A 13,010-nucleotide genomic window follows, 5' to 3' on the forward strand; every position below is an offset into this window, starting at 1 on the left:
ATCTTTACAGCTGGCTAGGAGCAACCTGAAAAGCACAGTTGCGACTGCTATGCTGTGTGTTCAGTTCTGCCTGCTCTTTCTGTCCTAGGGCTCCTGGCTCTTGTGTGCTCTAGGGATAAAGGCACTTCTCTTGGCACTTCCAAAGCTTTCTGAGTAGCTTTAGCCAAGCCACCCTAGCTCTAGATACGTTAGTTACTTTTTCTGGAACTATAGTGTTGCCTAATCTTAGGGAAATGTTTAAACTGGTGTGAGTGTTTTCAAGGAAACCTTTGTAGTCAACATGTCTGTAGATGACAAATCTTTACATTTTGAGTAGAACTCTGTTGTAGTTGAGATGTGTTTCAATGGCTCTGTCACAGTTTGGGGTCTTACTTTGCTTGTAAAAGTTAACTGTTATAAACTTGTAATAAATGTTGAAACGTGGAGCTTTACTCTGAATTTACTCCTGCTTTTAGGAGGTGTGATTGGATTTGCCCCTGATTTAACAAGCTGGACTGTGACTTCATGGCCAAAAAAGAGCAGCTTACATGATTTAAACTAAGGTAGCAGATCATGCCCTTTCGCTTGTTCTTCTTGTCTTCCAGTATGACCCCCGCTTTGGAGATGCGTTCTGGAACAGCACAAAGTATTCCATTATGACCTATATTTTTAACGTGTTGACCAGCTGGGCTATTGTCTGTAACGTGTGGTACCTGCCACCGATGGTCAAAGAGGTACTTACGCTTTCGTATGTTTTGAAAATGCTTGTAGAATGTTGCCTGGGAGGAAGTCTGCATTACTGCGTGCGGTGTGTTGGCATTATGTTTGCAAATCTTTACTGACGACTTAGTGGACAAAGGCCAGAAAGCAATGCTGTAGTCTTTAAATTAAGTGAGCACGGATTTACGTGGGTTAATTACCTTCAAGTAATAACTACTCTTCAGATATTCAGACATTTCTGTACTATGCTCCCTATTGCTCCCAAACAGCTTCTTTATTTGGGTGCAGCTGCCTTGCTTTCCTCTGGCCCCAGCAGTTAAAATGTGGGTTTATGCTGCAGGTGTCCTGCACCTCAGCCTGGCACAGGGTGTCCCTTTTTTACTCCAGAGGTGATATGTAGATTCAGGCCTTCTCTTCACACCATACTGCGGTGCTTCTGCCTTCTGTGTCCCCTCTCTACCTCCATCTGCACAGCTTCCTCCCACCTCCTTGTTTCTCAGCCCTGCAGAATATCTAGCTAATCCTTTGTCCAGCAACCTTACCCCACAACTTGGCATGGCCTCTCAGCCCACTGCTGCCGGATACTGACCTGACACTGACAAAGTGGTCGACGTCTTTGCTCCAGCAGTGTCCCGGTTTGGCACTGCCTACCCTGGTCTTTGCTCAGTCCTAGTCTTGGCAGGGAAGCTGCTGCAATGCATGTATCTTCCATCCTCTGCAGCTGAGGTAAACAGACTCTGGTGAACTCAATAATTTGCTGATCCTGAATGCACCAGGCCCCAACCCTGTTCAAGGCACCCCATCTCCTCCAAGGGTGATCCTGTCAGTGTGTTCCCAGCTTCAGTCTGGTACTGAAGTACTGGGAGCAGATGCATCCCCTGCTCTGGCCATACCTGTGACCTCAGGATGTGAGTTGTTTGAGATTGCTCCAGAAACCACAGAGCCTCCCACTTAGTTCTTTTCAGTGCCGAATGATGGCAAACCAGGCAGCGTTCCCCAGGACCAACTGGAACTGCCCTGCAGGTCACATTTGGCTTGTGGGCCTGGCATAAACCCAAGTGCCTGCTGTCTGACAAAACATATCTCTAAGAGAGATGTGGAATATGTAAGTTGCAAAGCAAATAATTTGTGTATTTTTTCAGGAAGAAGAAGATGCTGTTCACTTTGCCAACAGAGTCAAGGCTGTCATTGCTGCTCAGGGAGGAATGTCTGTGCTTCCTTGGTAAGAAGCAACTCCTTTGAGGTTGCTGTAAATAAAACGCATTTGGGCATTCTGTATTCTGAACCATTAGCCTGGAATCTTTTAAAACTTCTTCCAAATTTGCTTTGCTTAGGCGGTAGTCCATCACCCTTACTGACTCTGAGTCAGAAAATATTACTTTATTCCTTGAACTGTTCCACTAGACTAAATAGACCAATATAGTATAAAAAGAGAAACAGAGCTGACAGTTGGATCTAGCCAGCAGGTGGTATTTGGTGAAAATAAATTATTTGCCTGTTAAATGTTGGATTAAAGGAAAGGCATTGTTTGTGTTCTGTGGTAAGTCTTGGCAGTACAGATCATTTAGCATTGTATTGGAAAAGCCAACATTTAGGGTGAAAACTGCTTTGACTACATAGTCTAAATATTGTACTGTTTTTCTGCCTTGACCCTGAAGTGAGCTCAAGGCTGTTTCTTTTCTGTATCTTTCAGGGATGGGGGACTGAAAAGGAAAAAGGTCAAAGAGTCTTTCAAGGAAGAACAACAGAAAAAATATTGCCAGATAATAATAGAAAATGGATCTGTGGGAAATGGAAATGTTTGTTAGATGGTATTTATTTTATCTTATTTTCCCATGACTTATCTCCACCAGAAAATGGGCTATTTTTTATATTAAAACTGACATATTTTTATTCTGTCCCTGTAAGATGTTTTGCATGTGACACAGCAGGAAAACCATAGAGAGATAGTATTTTATATTAAATAAGGATATCATTTTATAAATAGGAAGATTTACAACATAGTAGTAAAATTCTCTCTGATGTTGAGTGAGAAGAATCTTCAATAAAATTAACTTAGGTACATTGAAACGCTGTTTTTTTAAAATCTTTGTGTTACCCTGAAGACTTAAATGGCAACTGGTAATAAAACACCTGCGTACTCCTAGCCTCTATCAATGACTAGGACTAAGCAATCTTCCTGTGAGCCACAGTCACGGTGTTGCTGTAGAGATAGATCTCCTGATGTCAGAAGATACCAAGTGGTTCACTAAAATTTGTTTTCCAGATTTGCAAATTCCCCTCCATGTCATGAGACAAGGGGACCAGGGATGGCAATGTAGGAAGCTTTCCAGGGTCCCACTGACAAACAGCAGGACCATGTCCAGGGCAGCGTGTCCCTCTTGCCTGGGTGTGTGATGCTGGGATAAATTAGTCACAGCCAAGGACACTGTTGTAGAAAAATGTATTTTTAAATTATATTGTCTTCTGATTTTGTTATATCCTTTTCTGTGTCTGTTTGTATGCATTACACAAATTAAAGAAAACCTATGACATGACCTCTGTTATCCTCTGTTGGAATTATATCTGGATAGCCACCTGCTTGTGTTACCGCTTGGTGTGAAGGCTACTGATTTGCTCTCTGACAAGCCCACCCTCCAGAAACAAACAGAGCAAATGTGCTTAAGGAATCTGAGGTGGAAATATTTCCATCATTTATAGTATTTCTTTGTATAAAATATTTGCTCTCCTGTTAAGTAGCTCCCACATGGAAGAATCTGGCTTCTTTAATGATCTGAACGTCACTAATGAAGCAGACACGAATAGGTGTTATTTTGCCCAAGTTGCTTTAAGACAGATGAGTTGCAAGGACAGTTAATAAGGTTTACGTGACAGCAGCCCATTCAGGTCTCAGCAGAGATGGAGGACCTGTCTGTGGCCAGCACAAATACACCCTGCCAGGAGGGCAGGGGTGCAGATAGAACGCTGCCCAGCCCTGGAGCGTATAGAAAACTCCCATTCAGGGGAGGGGGTAACGCAGGTGATAACTGCCCTGAGGCTGCATTGCACAGAAGTAGCACAGAACCGAGCCCTCTTCTTCTGTGGCCAGGCCTGGTGTATCATCCCTGGATTTAGTTGCTACAGGTATGTGAATTCTCTTGGTGGATCAGTCAGTACAAATTTTGGTGTCATAGGTAAGCCCTTTTAAACAGCTATTGGCCACCCAGGTAGGGAGGGTGCCAGCAGTACATCTACAGAGGAAAATTGCTTCAGGCTCTCCTATTGTGAAAGAGGTCTGCTTGCTCCTGGCTGTAGTAAGTTGTGCTTCCATGTTTGTTGAAGCTATTTATTTAGTTCCTAAGTATAAAGATCTGAAGAAATGTGACAGACTATCCAGATAACTGTTAAATCTCTTCAGTGTGACAGAGTTTAAAATTGGGAGTTTTTCCTTCTTTGACTGACGTCTGAGGGTCATGAACAGAGAGTGCAGTAGTATGCAAGGGGTTAAGACAAGTGTTGGGAGCATCCTTCCCACACTACTTTGTGCCTTGTTCCTGCTCAGAGGTAAAAGGGGAGACAGAACAGACAAAAAGAAGGGCCGGAGAGAGGAAAAGACGGGAAGATAAAGAAGAACTGTTGGAATGGAAATTTTCTCATTTGAGTTCCGCTTCTGTAAGACGTTAGGAGATTTTGTGCCTTTTCTGCTGTCCTGCAACGCTTCCTCAGCTCACCAAAAGAAGAACCCTTGCATGTGTGATCCTCATTATGGGTAAGACTCAAAGCTATGTAAAAGTATAGCTCAGACCTCTGAATGTATTGCGTGTCACCCGTTGAGCTGTGGGAGGGAGCGGTGGGGTTGTTTATACTTTCTCTGCCAGTTTTTGGCTGTCTTGACAAAAGAAGCTAAACCCTCTGTGAAGTAGGTACTTACATATAGAATAGGGAGATTTAAAGCAAACAATGAACCCACCAAATTTTCAATGAAGAGAAGGGGGTGTGCTTTGTTAGCTGCCTTTAAAAATGCCAACCTGACTTGAAATAGAGACTGCTTTGTGTTGCCTTGCTTTAAAGAAATGTTTCTGGGTTTTGGTGGTGCTTTCTTTACCTACCTTCCATCTCCCCCTTTCCTTTCTCTTGAATGCTGTATTTCATTTGCATTTATCAGCAGCGGCCTTGGCAATTGTTTTTAGCTGAAATTGCACGCTGCCCTTAGAGTGCTGAGGTTGTGGAGGAATTGATTGTTTCCCAAAAGGACACCACAGATAAGTGTTGCCTTCCTCCTCTGGGATGGTAAAAAGAACACATTCTTATGATAACACGTGAGTGGGAAGCTGGTAAACTGCAGCCTGTTTTTCACAATCAAAGAACTCGGACTTGTGTGACTCACTCCTCCTCTTCACTTATCTCCCACTGGTCGTGCAGGAACCAGGCTTCTAAACTGCCTGAACTCCTCTTTTACTCCATACCTTTGCAGGATCAAATGTAGCATGGTCTTGTGCTAATTTGTGCCAAGTGATAGGCTTAGATGGAAGAGAATAAATATTTCGGTGCATCAGGCACTCAAAACAAATAGAACTGTTAGTGTAAGGAATGTTATTCGTTTGTTTATTTGCGAGCTGTAAGAGCTACATAGACAAGTTGTATCATCATCTTGGAGAAGCCTGTGGCTCCATCTTCCTCAAGAGCACAAATTTCCTCTGCTGTTTACCATTTAATGTATTTGCCTTTCAGCTCCTTACCCAACAAACCTTACACTTTTAAGTGGCTGGGCGGCTGCTTCTCCAAATAAAATATGATACAGCTAATCAGCATAGGGAAGACCTGCATTGTAGCCTTGCTTTGTAATTTGGTGCTGCTGGCTAATACCTATGTATGAAGCACCAAAGTGATGCTGTTACCCAAAATTAATGCTGCCGTAGAATGTCCATTGTAAAGCCCTACCCTATCTATGCTTTTGTTTAGTTAATAGATTGCTCAGGTAATTGAAAAGGAGACAAGCTGATGTATTATTGTCTTGATTAGTAAACCACGAAGAGTCGCTTAACGTGTGCCAAGGACAAAAACTAGGGGAAAGGTAATTTGGGCAAGGGGAGATCGCAACCACTGACTCAAATGGAAGCTAAAAGAAACTATGCCCTCCTGCCCCTTGAGCATGTGTGGTAAATCGGATGGTAGCTTCAAGTGCAAGCGAAGAAATTACGAACCAATGAGAGACAGGTATGATTAGCTAATGATTATTAATTAGATATGTTAATTGTAGTGTATAAAAGTTAGAGAAAAGTGTGCTACCTTTGTGGGAGGTCACCTAGCACCCAAAATTGCGCAATTTTGTGAATAAACAATCTCTCGTCTCCGTGTGTGAAGACTGGCTTATTGCACACTGGGTTAACAAACCCGATTTGGGACAACGATAGAAGGTGTTGCTGTGGCACTCATGCATCGTGTTGAAACTGAAACCAAACCAAAGCTGTCCTGAATGCATTCATCCCAAACTTCTGAGATGCCTAAGACAGTGGGCCATGAGTTGAAAATACATGTATGTTGGAATGAGTGAAGAAAATGAGGCCTTCTTGCTGTGTGGGTGAGTCAGAGACAGAGTCAAAGTAGCTGCTTATGCTAACTTTTGAAGACATCACCGTCTGATCAGCTGTGTGGATGGAGAACCAGATATATTTAATAAACTCCACCTTTAGGTCCTTAGTAAAACTCATGCAGCACGCCCCAGGTGCAGTGCAGAATGTTTGTATACAGCGTGGGTCCTGGGGTGGCCCAGGACCTTAAGTCACTTGGGCGCTATCCTGCTTCTGCACTGGGCTGGAGCTGTGTCCCCTATATTTAGGGTCCTGAAGCTTTGAGTAAGTAAGGGCAACTCTCAGAATCCCATAAAGGCCGGGTCACTGTGTCTAACGTGCCTCCCCTTCCCCAGGAAGGCTTCCAAAATCAGCTTGAGAAGGAGTCCTCTGAAAGCAGCTTTTTGGATATTCGCACTGCTGTTACATAAGTCGTCCTTGGTTGGGAGTAGAACGTGTAAGGATGATTTATGCTTTGACCCCTTTAAACTGAATGTGCAGACTGAAATAGCTTCAACATCTGGCTCATATTTCTGGGTTCTCATCTCTGGATTAAGAAGAGTTTATTTGGACACTGCCACGATTCATGTTTGAAGTATTTTGCGCTGCTCTGCTACAAGGGTAAGGTAACCTGCAACAGGTTGTAACTATGCAGCATTAAAGCAGTGTAAGGTGAGTTTCTGTATAAATGGCCGTCATTGCCTTAACGTATTTGAGCCAGTTTTTTAGAGGGGTTCTCTAAATTTCCTGGGCCTCCAAGAATGTATGTGACTCAAATACAAGATGGGACCTGAAGTTTTGAGACCTCTTTTTATATATATAAATATACTTTATTTTTTTTTCTCTCTCTCTGTGGGTGTATATATATACACGCTTTGTACCTATATAAAGGGATTCCTGAATGCCTACTGTCTATTAGGACAATAGCGTGGACATGAGAAACATTAGTTAATTTTAACAATAGAAAGGTTATGGATTATTAGAAGATGTAGTGATAAGCAACTTAGCGACCTCTTGTACTCTGTGAGAAATGAATCAGTGTTTGCTAAAACGTGTAATAATATTCCACTGTAACGTACCTGCATGCTAAGACAGATTGATGTAGCTAGAGTCCTGTATTCTCTTGACTCCAAACGTCTTTTCTAGACCCCTGCTGACCTCCTCTACATTACTGGGAGACACCTTTTTTTTTCCCGACTCGCCGTTTTAAGATGTGTTTCAGTAATTGGACAGCCATGTATTACAAGAAACGCGCCAAAGTTGCCATCTAGTGGCAGCTAGCTAGCGGTAGCAAACTCCCTTGCACAGCCTTCCCAACCTTTCATGTCATACAGAGTTGCCCTAAGTTCCGATGAATGAGCCTGTTACTGCTCCTACATTTCCAGGAAACCATGAAAACGAAGAAATAACTCTGCATAGCCCAAACACCAGATCATGGTGTGCTGCCAGCAAAGCTTGTGCTTGTTCTAAGTTTCAGCAGCCTGTGTTGTGTGGGGTTTTCCCAGGCCATCTCTTCCCTGTGACAAACCAAAATCAGAAATACTTCTGTCCTTTAGTTGCTTCAAAATCAGGTATGGGTCTCACCCCTGAGCTTTTATTTGTATTTTAAAATTCAGTAGAGGTGGCGAGCCCGGGATGTTCCTGAAGGCAGTATGACACTAATTTGCTGTGTTGAGTTTCTTCAGTACCTTGATGCAGTTTGCTCCTGATCTATGACTGGGGACGCTTTCAGAAGAAAACATGTTTTCAGGATCATAAGGGAGATGTTCTGAACTTGTTTTCTAACAGCACGCGTTTCCTTGAGCTGTAGTGAGAACAGCGAGCAGTTAGTGCCGAATTCGATGACCCAGCGTTTTTCTCAAACTTTTCCTTGCGCAGCCTGCCCTGAATGAAAGCCAGGAAAGCGGCCTGGGCAGCTCTTCACCCGGTGTTTTTTCTTAGCCTCACGGCACTCTAAGGAATGCATTTCGGTTATGTGTGCAGTTTGAGGCCTGATTTCAAGTAGGCCAATCGGAATAGGTCACAGATGGATTACAGATGGGACTTCTGGGTTTTCTTGCCTCTCCATGGGATTTGCTGTTGGAAATGTATGTGCCAAGGTGAAATACCATTGCTCAGGATCTTCTGGGCATGTTTCCCAGCTGTGGCACAGATTGTGGAGGTGACTTGCAAGGGGTTCACAGGTTCATCTGGTTTTGGAAAAGAGGGCTTAGAAGTTAGCGGACATAGGGTAGGGACAGAGGCCTTCCTAGCTCTTTCCTTTTTTATTGTTGTTGTTGTACGGACAGGAAGGACCTTAGTTTTGCAGCCATTTCTCCTCTCCCCTCCTCTGTATTTATTATTCTATTATAACGATGGCTCCTCAATTAGTGTACCAGACTCCTTTGTGAGCAGGGTTAATCGTGATCAATTGTCATCAAGGCTAGCATTTAGTACATCCAATCAATGCTGTTCTATGTAATGGCTGTGGTAGTGACTGATCTCTAATTTTACAGTAAGTTGAGCCCTTTTGAACTCTTTTAATATGATAATTGCTTTACTAATCAGTAGTCATGGTTTGTGTGCAATTGTGGATTATTGATATCAGTGGATATCCCTTGCTATTTGTATTTGACTATACGAAAGGTGCATGTGGTAAAAAACATTTAATATCTACATGGTAGATATTAAATAGAGTAATATCGGGCAAAATACTATATCCTTGCATATTGGACTTTTAAGAAATGGGTTATTAGATAATTTAGAAAGGTGTATTTCTTTTTATATGGGATAACTATTAAATACTACCTTTTAAGTTTATACAGACATCTATTAAACAGCTTCTTTTGTAGCTATGTTATAAGCACTCATTTGTTCACACATTAAATACTGTGTTTATCAATTATGTAACAGATCTTTTAAAAAAATGCTCATATATGGCTACAGGCAGTTTCTTTTACTCATATAACTTATAACTTTACATAAGATGTAAGTATGTACACATGTTCAATAAAATGAACTGTATGTTATACTTCAAATACCTGCTCCATTTGTCTTGTGTTTTATTAATATCGTTTTATAAAATACACGCACAAGGGATTATGAGGAGAGCTATCTATATAGAAAATACATTTATGTTAGACTTGAGCTGAGGCTGATTTCTGTCCAAGATGCTGTCTTACATGTTTCAGCTTTAAAGTTATTCTTTGCATGTTGCATTGTACGCATAATGTGTGACCCTGGTGGGTGCGTCAAGTGCACAGTCTGCTTCATGTGTGGAACAGGGACGGGTCGCTCTTGCTGTGGGACCAGGAGGTGGCAGTGCTCTATGCGTGCCTAACGCTGCCGTGAGGACTAGAACCTTATTAATGCTCTTTTGGGAAGTACGAGCCTTAAAAGCACTTTAAAAAAAAAAAAAAAAAGAAGATGAAAAGGTAAGTTAATTTATTGGACATCAGCATGTTTTGTCCTTGCTCAAAATACTGGTATGAACAGAAAAGCACAGTATCATTAGGAGTGGTAATTTTGTTATATTGGAAGCTTAAGTCATTATAGAGGTCATGAAGCTCTGGAGTAATAGATTTATATTTTTTCTTCACCTTTTCTCCTCTCCCAGTGCAGTAGAAGGCCAGGCTGCCAGGCCTCAGGTCATGGTGGACACTAAAAGGAGGTGCCATCCTTGTGGCGTGCTCCTCGTGTTGATGCCACAAATTTTTGCACATCCTCTGGGCTCTTTGTAGCATTTTTGCTCTGAAGAAGGTGCCTGCATCTCCTCCTGTGCTTGATGCATGGAACCGCTGTGACACTCACAAAACCCCTTCCACATTAACACAGTGGTGAAGGTTTCTAGGTGGTTTGGTCAGTTGAGCGCAGATGCTTTTAAGGTCTGTTGCTGAATTGCCTTCTGATGCTCCTCTCACTACAGAACCAAGCTTTAAGTACGCACATAGACATCCCACTGAAAAATGTGCAAGTGTAGTGCTTGCTAGAAAGGTCTCAGGGTCCTGTTTCCAGGACTAACAAGGAGTGTCAGCTGTTAATGCTCCAAGTGATAAAATCCTGCTGTAGAGGGGAGGCCAAATGACCGTAAAGCCTGTACTTAGGGTATCCAAATGAAAAGTGCTGGATGCTGAACATCTGGGAATATTTGCCCCTGGGATTTATTCATATGACCATTGCATTAGAGAAAATCCTTCTCCTTCCTCTTCCCCTTACAGCATTAAAGACTCAGTTTCTCACTGAGGCACCTCTGGGACACTCAAGGTTGTGTGGGACATGTGCAGTTTCTTGTCGGCTGCAGTTGTCTCCACTGCAGCATGTATCCTGTCAGTTGTTCTAGCTAGAATCCCATACATTTTTGCTTGCTTCTGTTAATGCCCTTCTTGCATGTTCATGTTTCCCCACTTGTTGTAAGGAGAAAGTAAGCCTGGGGCTTTTAACGGGGTTTTAATTGTAGCTGGATTGCTGAACTCCTAGAAACCTAAATTTCTAAATTATGGAAGTTAAATTTTTTAAGGTGGGGCATGGCTGGGCGCTGTGTTTGTGAAGCACACACTGCTTATGAGTCCTCATCCTTGCTGGAGACACCACACCAGGCTGCAGCTCCATCAATACACGCTGCTAGGCTTAAAGGGCATGTAGAAGCCAGGCTACTTGTATTTATTTTCAGCGTATTAAGAACTGGAGGTCCGTGACAGCAGAAGGTGAAATTCCACTTAGGTTCCCGGATACAAAGCGAAGCTGAAAACATCTGACTCCTTGTATAAAGGGTATCAATTTTTACTGTGAGTTATAGGAAATACGGTGGTGGAAAGAAAGCATGACCTGCCTGCAGCCAGAAGACAGACAAGAGAGTGCAGAATTCCCCCGAGTGCTTTGCTGGCTACCTGCCATTCCTCAACAGCAGAAGATAAAAGGGAGGACTAGGATAACTACCCTGACCCTATTTATTTCCAATAAAATACAGATATTTACATGAGATGAAACTGTTTGATATTCTGAAGCTGCCCGGCTCCAGTGACAGGAGACAAATGAAAAGCTACTTTTTATTAGATCTGACCTACCAGAAGCCAATAACAGCGTGCAGTAACTGAGCAAAGGCAAAGTGTGACTGCCACACGAGGTGACACTGCCCAGGCTCTCTTCCCAGGTTGGTTCAACAAGACTTCCCTCATCTTGGAAACCAAGTTTGCAGCCATGTTCCACTCTGTCAAAACTTGATAGGGTCTGCTAATTAACTAGGATAAAATAAGTATAGCCAAAGAAGTGTAAAAATAAACCATTCAGAAAAGCAGTGTGGTAAGACTGATGAGAATTTTACACATACTTTTTCTCAGTCTTTGATTCGGTCCAACCCCCTGTTAAAATCATGCATTACATTACATGGCCAGGCATATTAAGGCGATAAATGTAAATGTTTTCTTACTACAGACAGAAAAATACATTATTACTAGTATTTATAGAATAAGAAATAAGAATCTTGATAGCTTCTCACAAAGTTAAAAAACAAACCAAAATTTTTTTGATCCATTTGGAGCCCCTGGTTTAGATAAACTTGAGGCATATAATTTCAGCTGGAGCTTTTTTTGGTATGTACTGTACTTTGTGAAATAAATTGAAAAATAAGGATATATGAAAATGTTTTCTTCCAAGTTTATAAACTCTGATATATTCTCATGGGATGTTTCTTTCTTATGGTTTGCACTTTTCACCGGAAAATACTCCACCAGAAAGCACAGCTACATGTAGCCTTCATATGTAAAATAGGCCTTCAAAAAATGAAAGCATAGAAAATTATTAAAACTACCGCTCTTTCTGTGTCTTCGGTGAAATCATGCTGTCTTACCCGTGCCGAAAGTATTGTCCTAGTGCTTGAAAGAAAGAAGTCCTCCTCTCTTAGGTAAACAGGCTCACTGGTAAAAGTAAGGCAGAAAAATTGTTATGTTCTCACAGGCTACAGAGAAAACAAATGAAATGTAATGATGGAATTAATTTGAAACTAATTTATCAGTAGGTAGGTGATCAGTGGTTTATAACAGCTGTATCTTTTTGAAAGACAAAGGCCACTTGGCAGAGAGCAAGCTGTTTGGTTTTGGTTTTTTTAGTAAGTCAACAGTTTTTGCTGTTAACAGCCAGCACTGAAGGACGGGCCAGACAGGTGCAAAGGATGAACTTCAGCACATTCGTAACAGGGCTTTGCCAGCAGCTCTGTCGCTAGGAGGAGGCTGTCAGGTTCGCAGGCACGTTTCCTCCTCCCTGCTGTCCCAGGCAGAGAAGGTGGCTCTTCAAGCAACTCAAGAACACAATTGATTTTTTTCCAATTAAACATTAATGGCTTTGTGAATTATTCATGCAAGTGTGGAGTGGAAACCTGGATGCAATAAAATGAGAGTTTCTGTTTACGTGTGAGTCTTGCATCTGTCCTGCTTCTGTTCTGCTTATACGGAACGGCTGTCCGTGCCTAAAACTGCTTCCTGTCAAAATACCTTTTCGCCAGCGTTTTTTCCCCACCCGTGTGTAATGACAGCAGGGATCAAACCAGTCACCTTCCCCTGCTACCACAAACATTGGTAGAGACTGCTCATTTCCTACTATTTGATTATGGAGCTTGTGGACAGTGGCAGTAGGTCCAATCGCCAGGCTGTTGCAGCAGAAAAGCAACGCCTTAATTCCATGTGATGAATGTTATGCATAGGGATCTCCAGAATTTTCTTTTGATGCTTCAGGGACATTGATGGATTTCAGCCCTCTGAGACTCAGGAATTTGCCATATGCCACCAAATT

At 42.2% G+C, this 13,010-nt stretch overlaps 1 protein-coding gene across 17 annotated transcripts in view; it reads left to right on the forward strand.

Annotated features, from left to right (window-relative positions):
- LOC104127333 (glycerol-3-phosphate acyltransferase 3) overlaps positions 1-12,595 on the forward strand; it is a 33,910-nt gene extending 21,315 nt beyond the window's left edge. For 16 of the 17 annotated variants that reach the window (XM_035895536.1, XM_035895530.1, XM_035895541.1 and 13 more), the window contains 3 exons: positions 585-713; positions 1,842-1,921; positions 2,393-2,970. In XM_035895536.1, coding sequence (XP_035751429.1) covers positions 585-713; positions 1,842-1,921; positions 2,393-2,507 — 324 coding nt within the window. In that variant the 3' untranslated portion in view covers positions 2,508-2,970. Of the gene's footprint in view, positions 1-584; positions 714-1,841; positions 1,922-2,392; positions 2,971-12,578 lie in introns of those variants that run through there. The other variant, XM_035895527.1, reaches the window with a different exon arrangement.
- Positions 12,596-13,010: the final 415 nt, after the last annotated feature.

This window comes from Egretta garzetta, unplaced genomic scaffold (assembly GCF_000687185.1).
Source record: "Egretta garzetta isolate BGI_Z169 unplaced genomic scaffold, ASM68718v1 scaffold615, whole genome shotgun sequence".
NCBI lineage: Eukaryota > Metazoa > Chordata > Aves > Pelecaniformes > Ardeidae > Egretta > Egretta garzetta.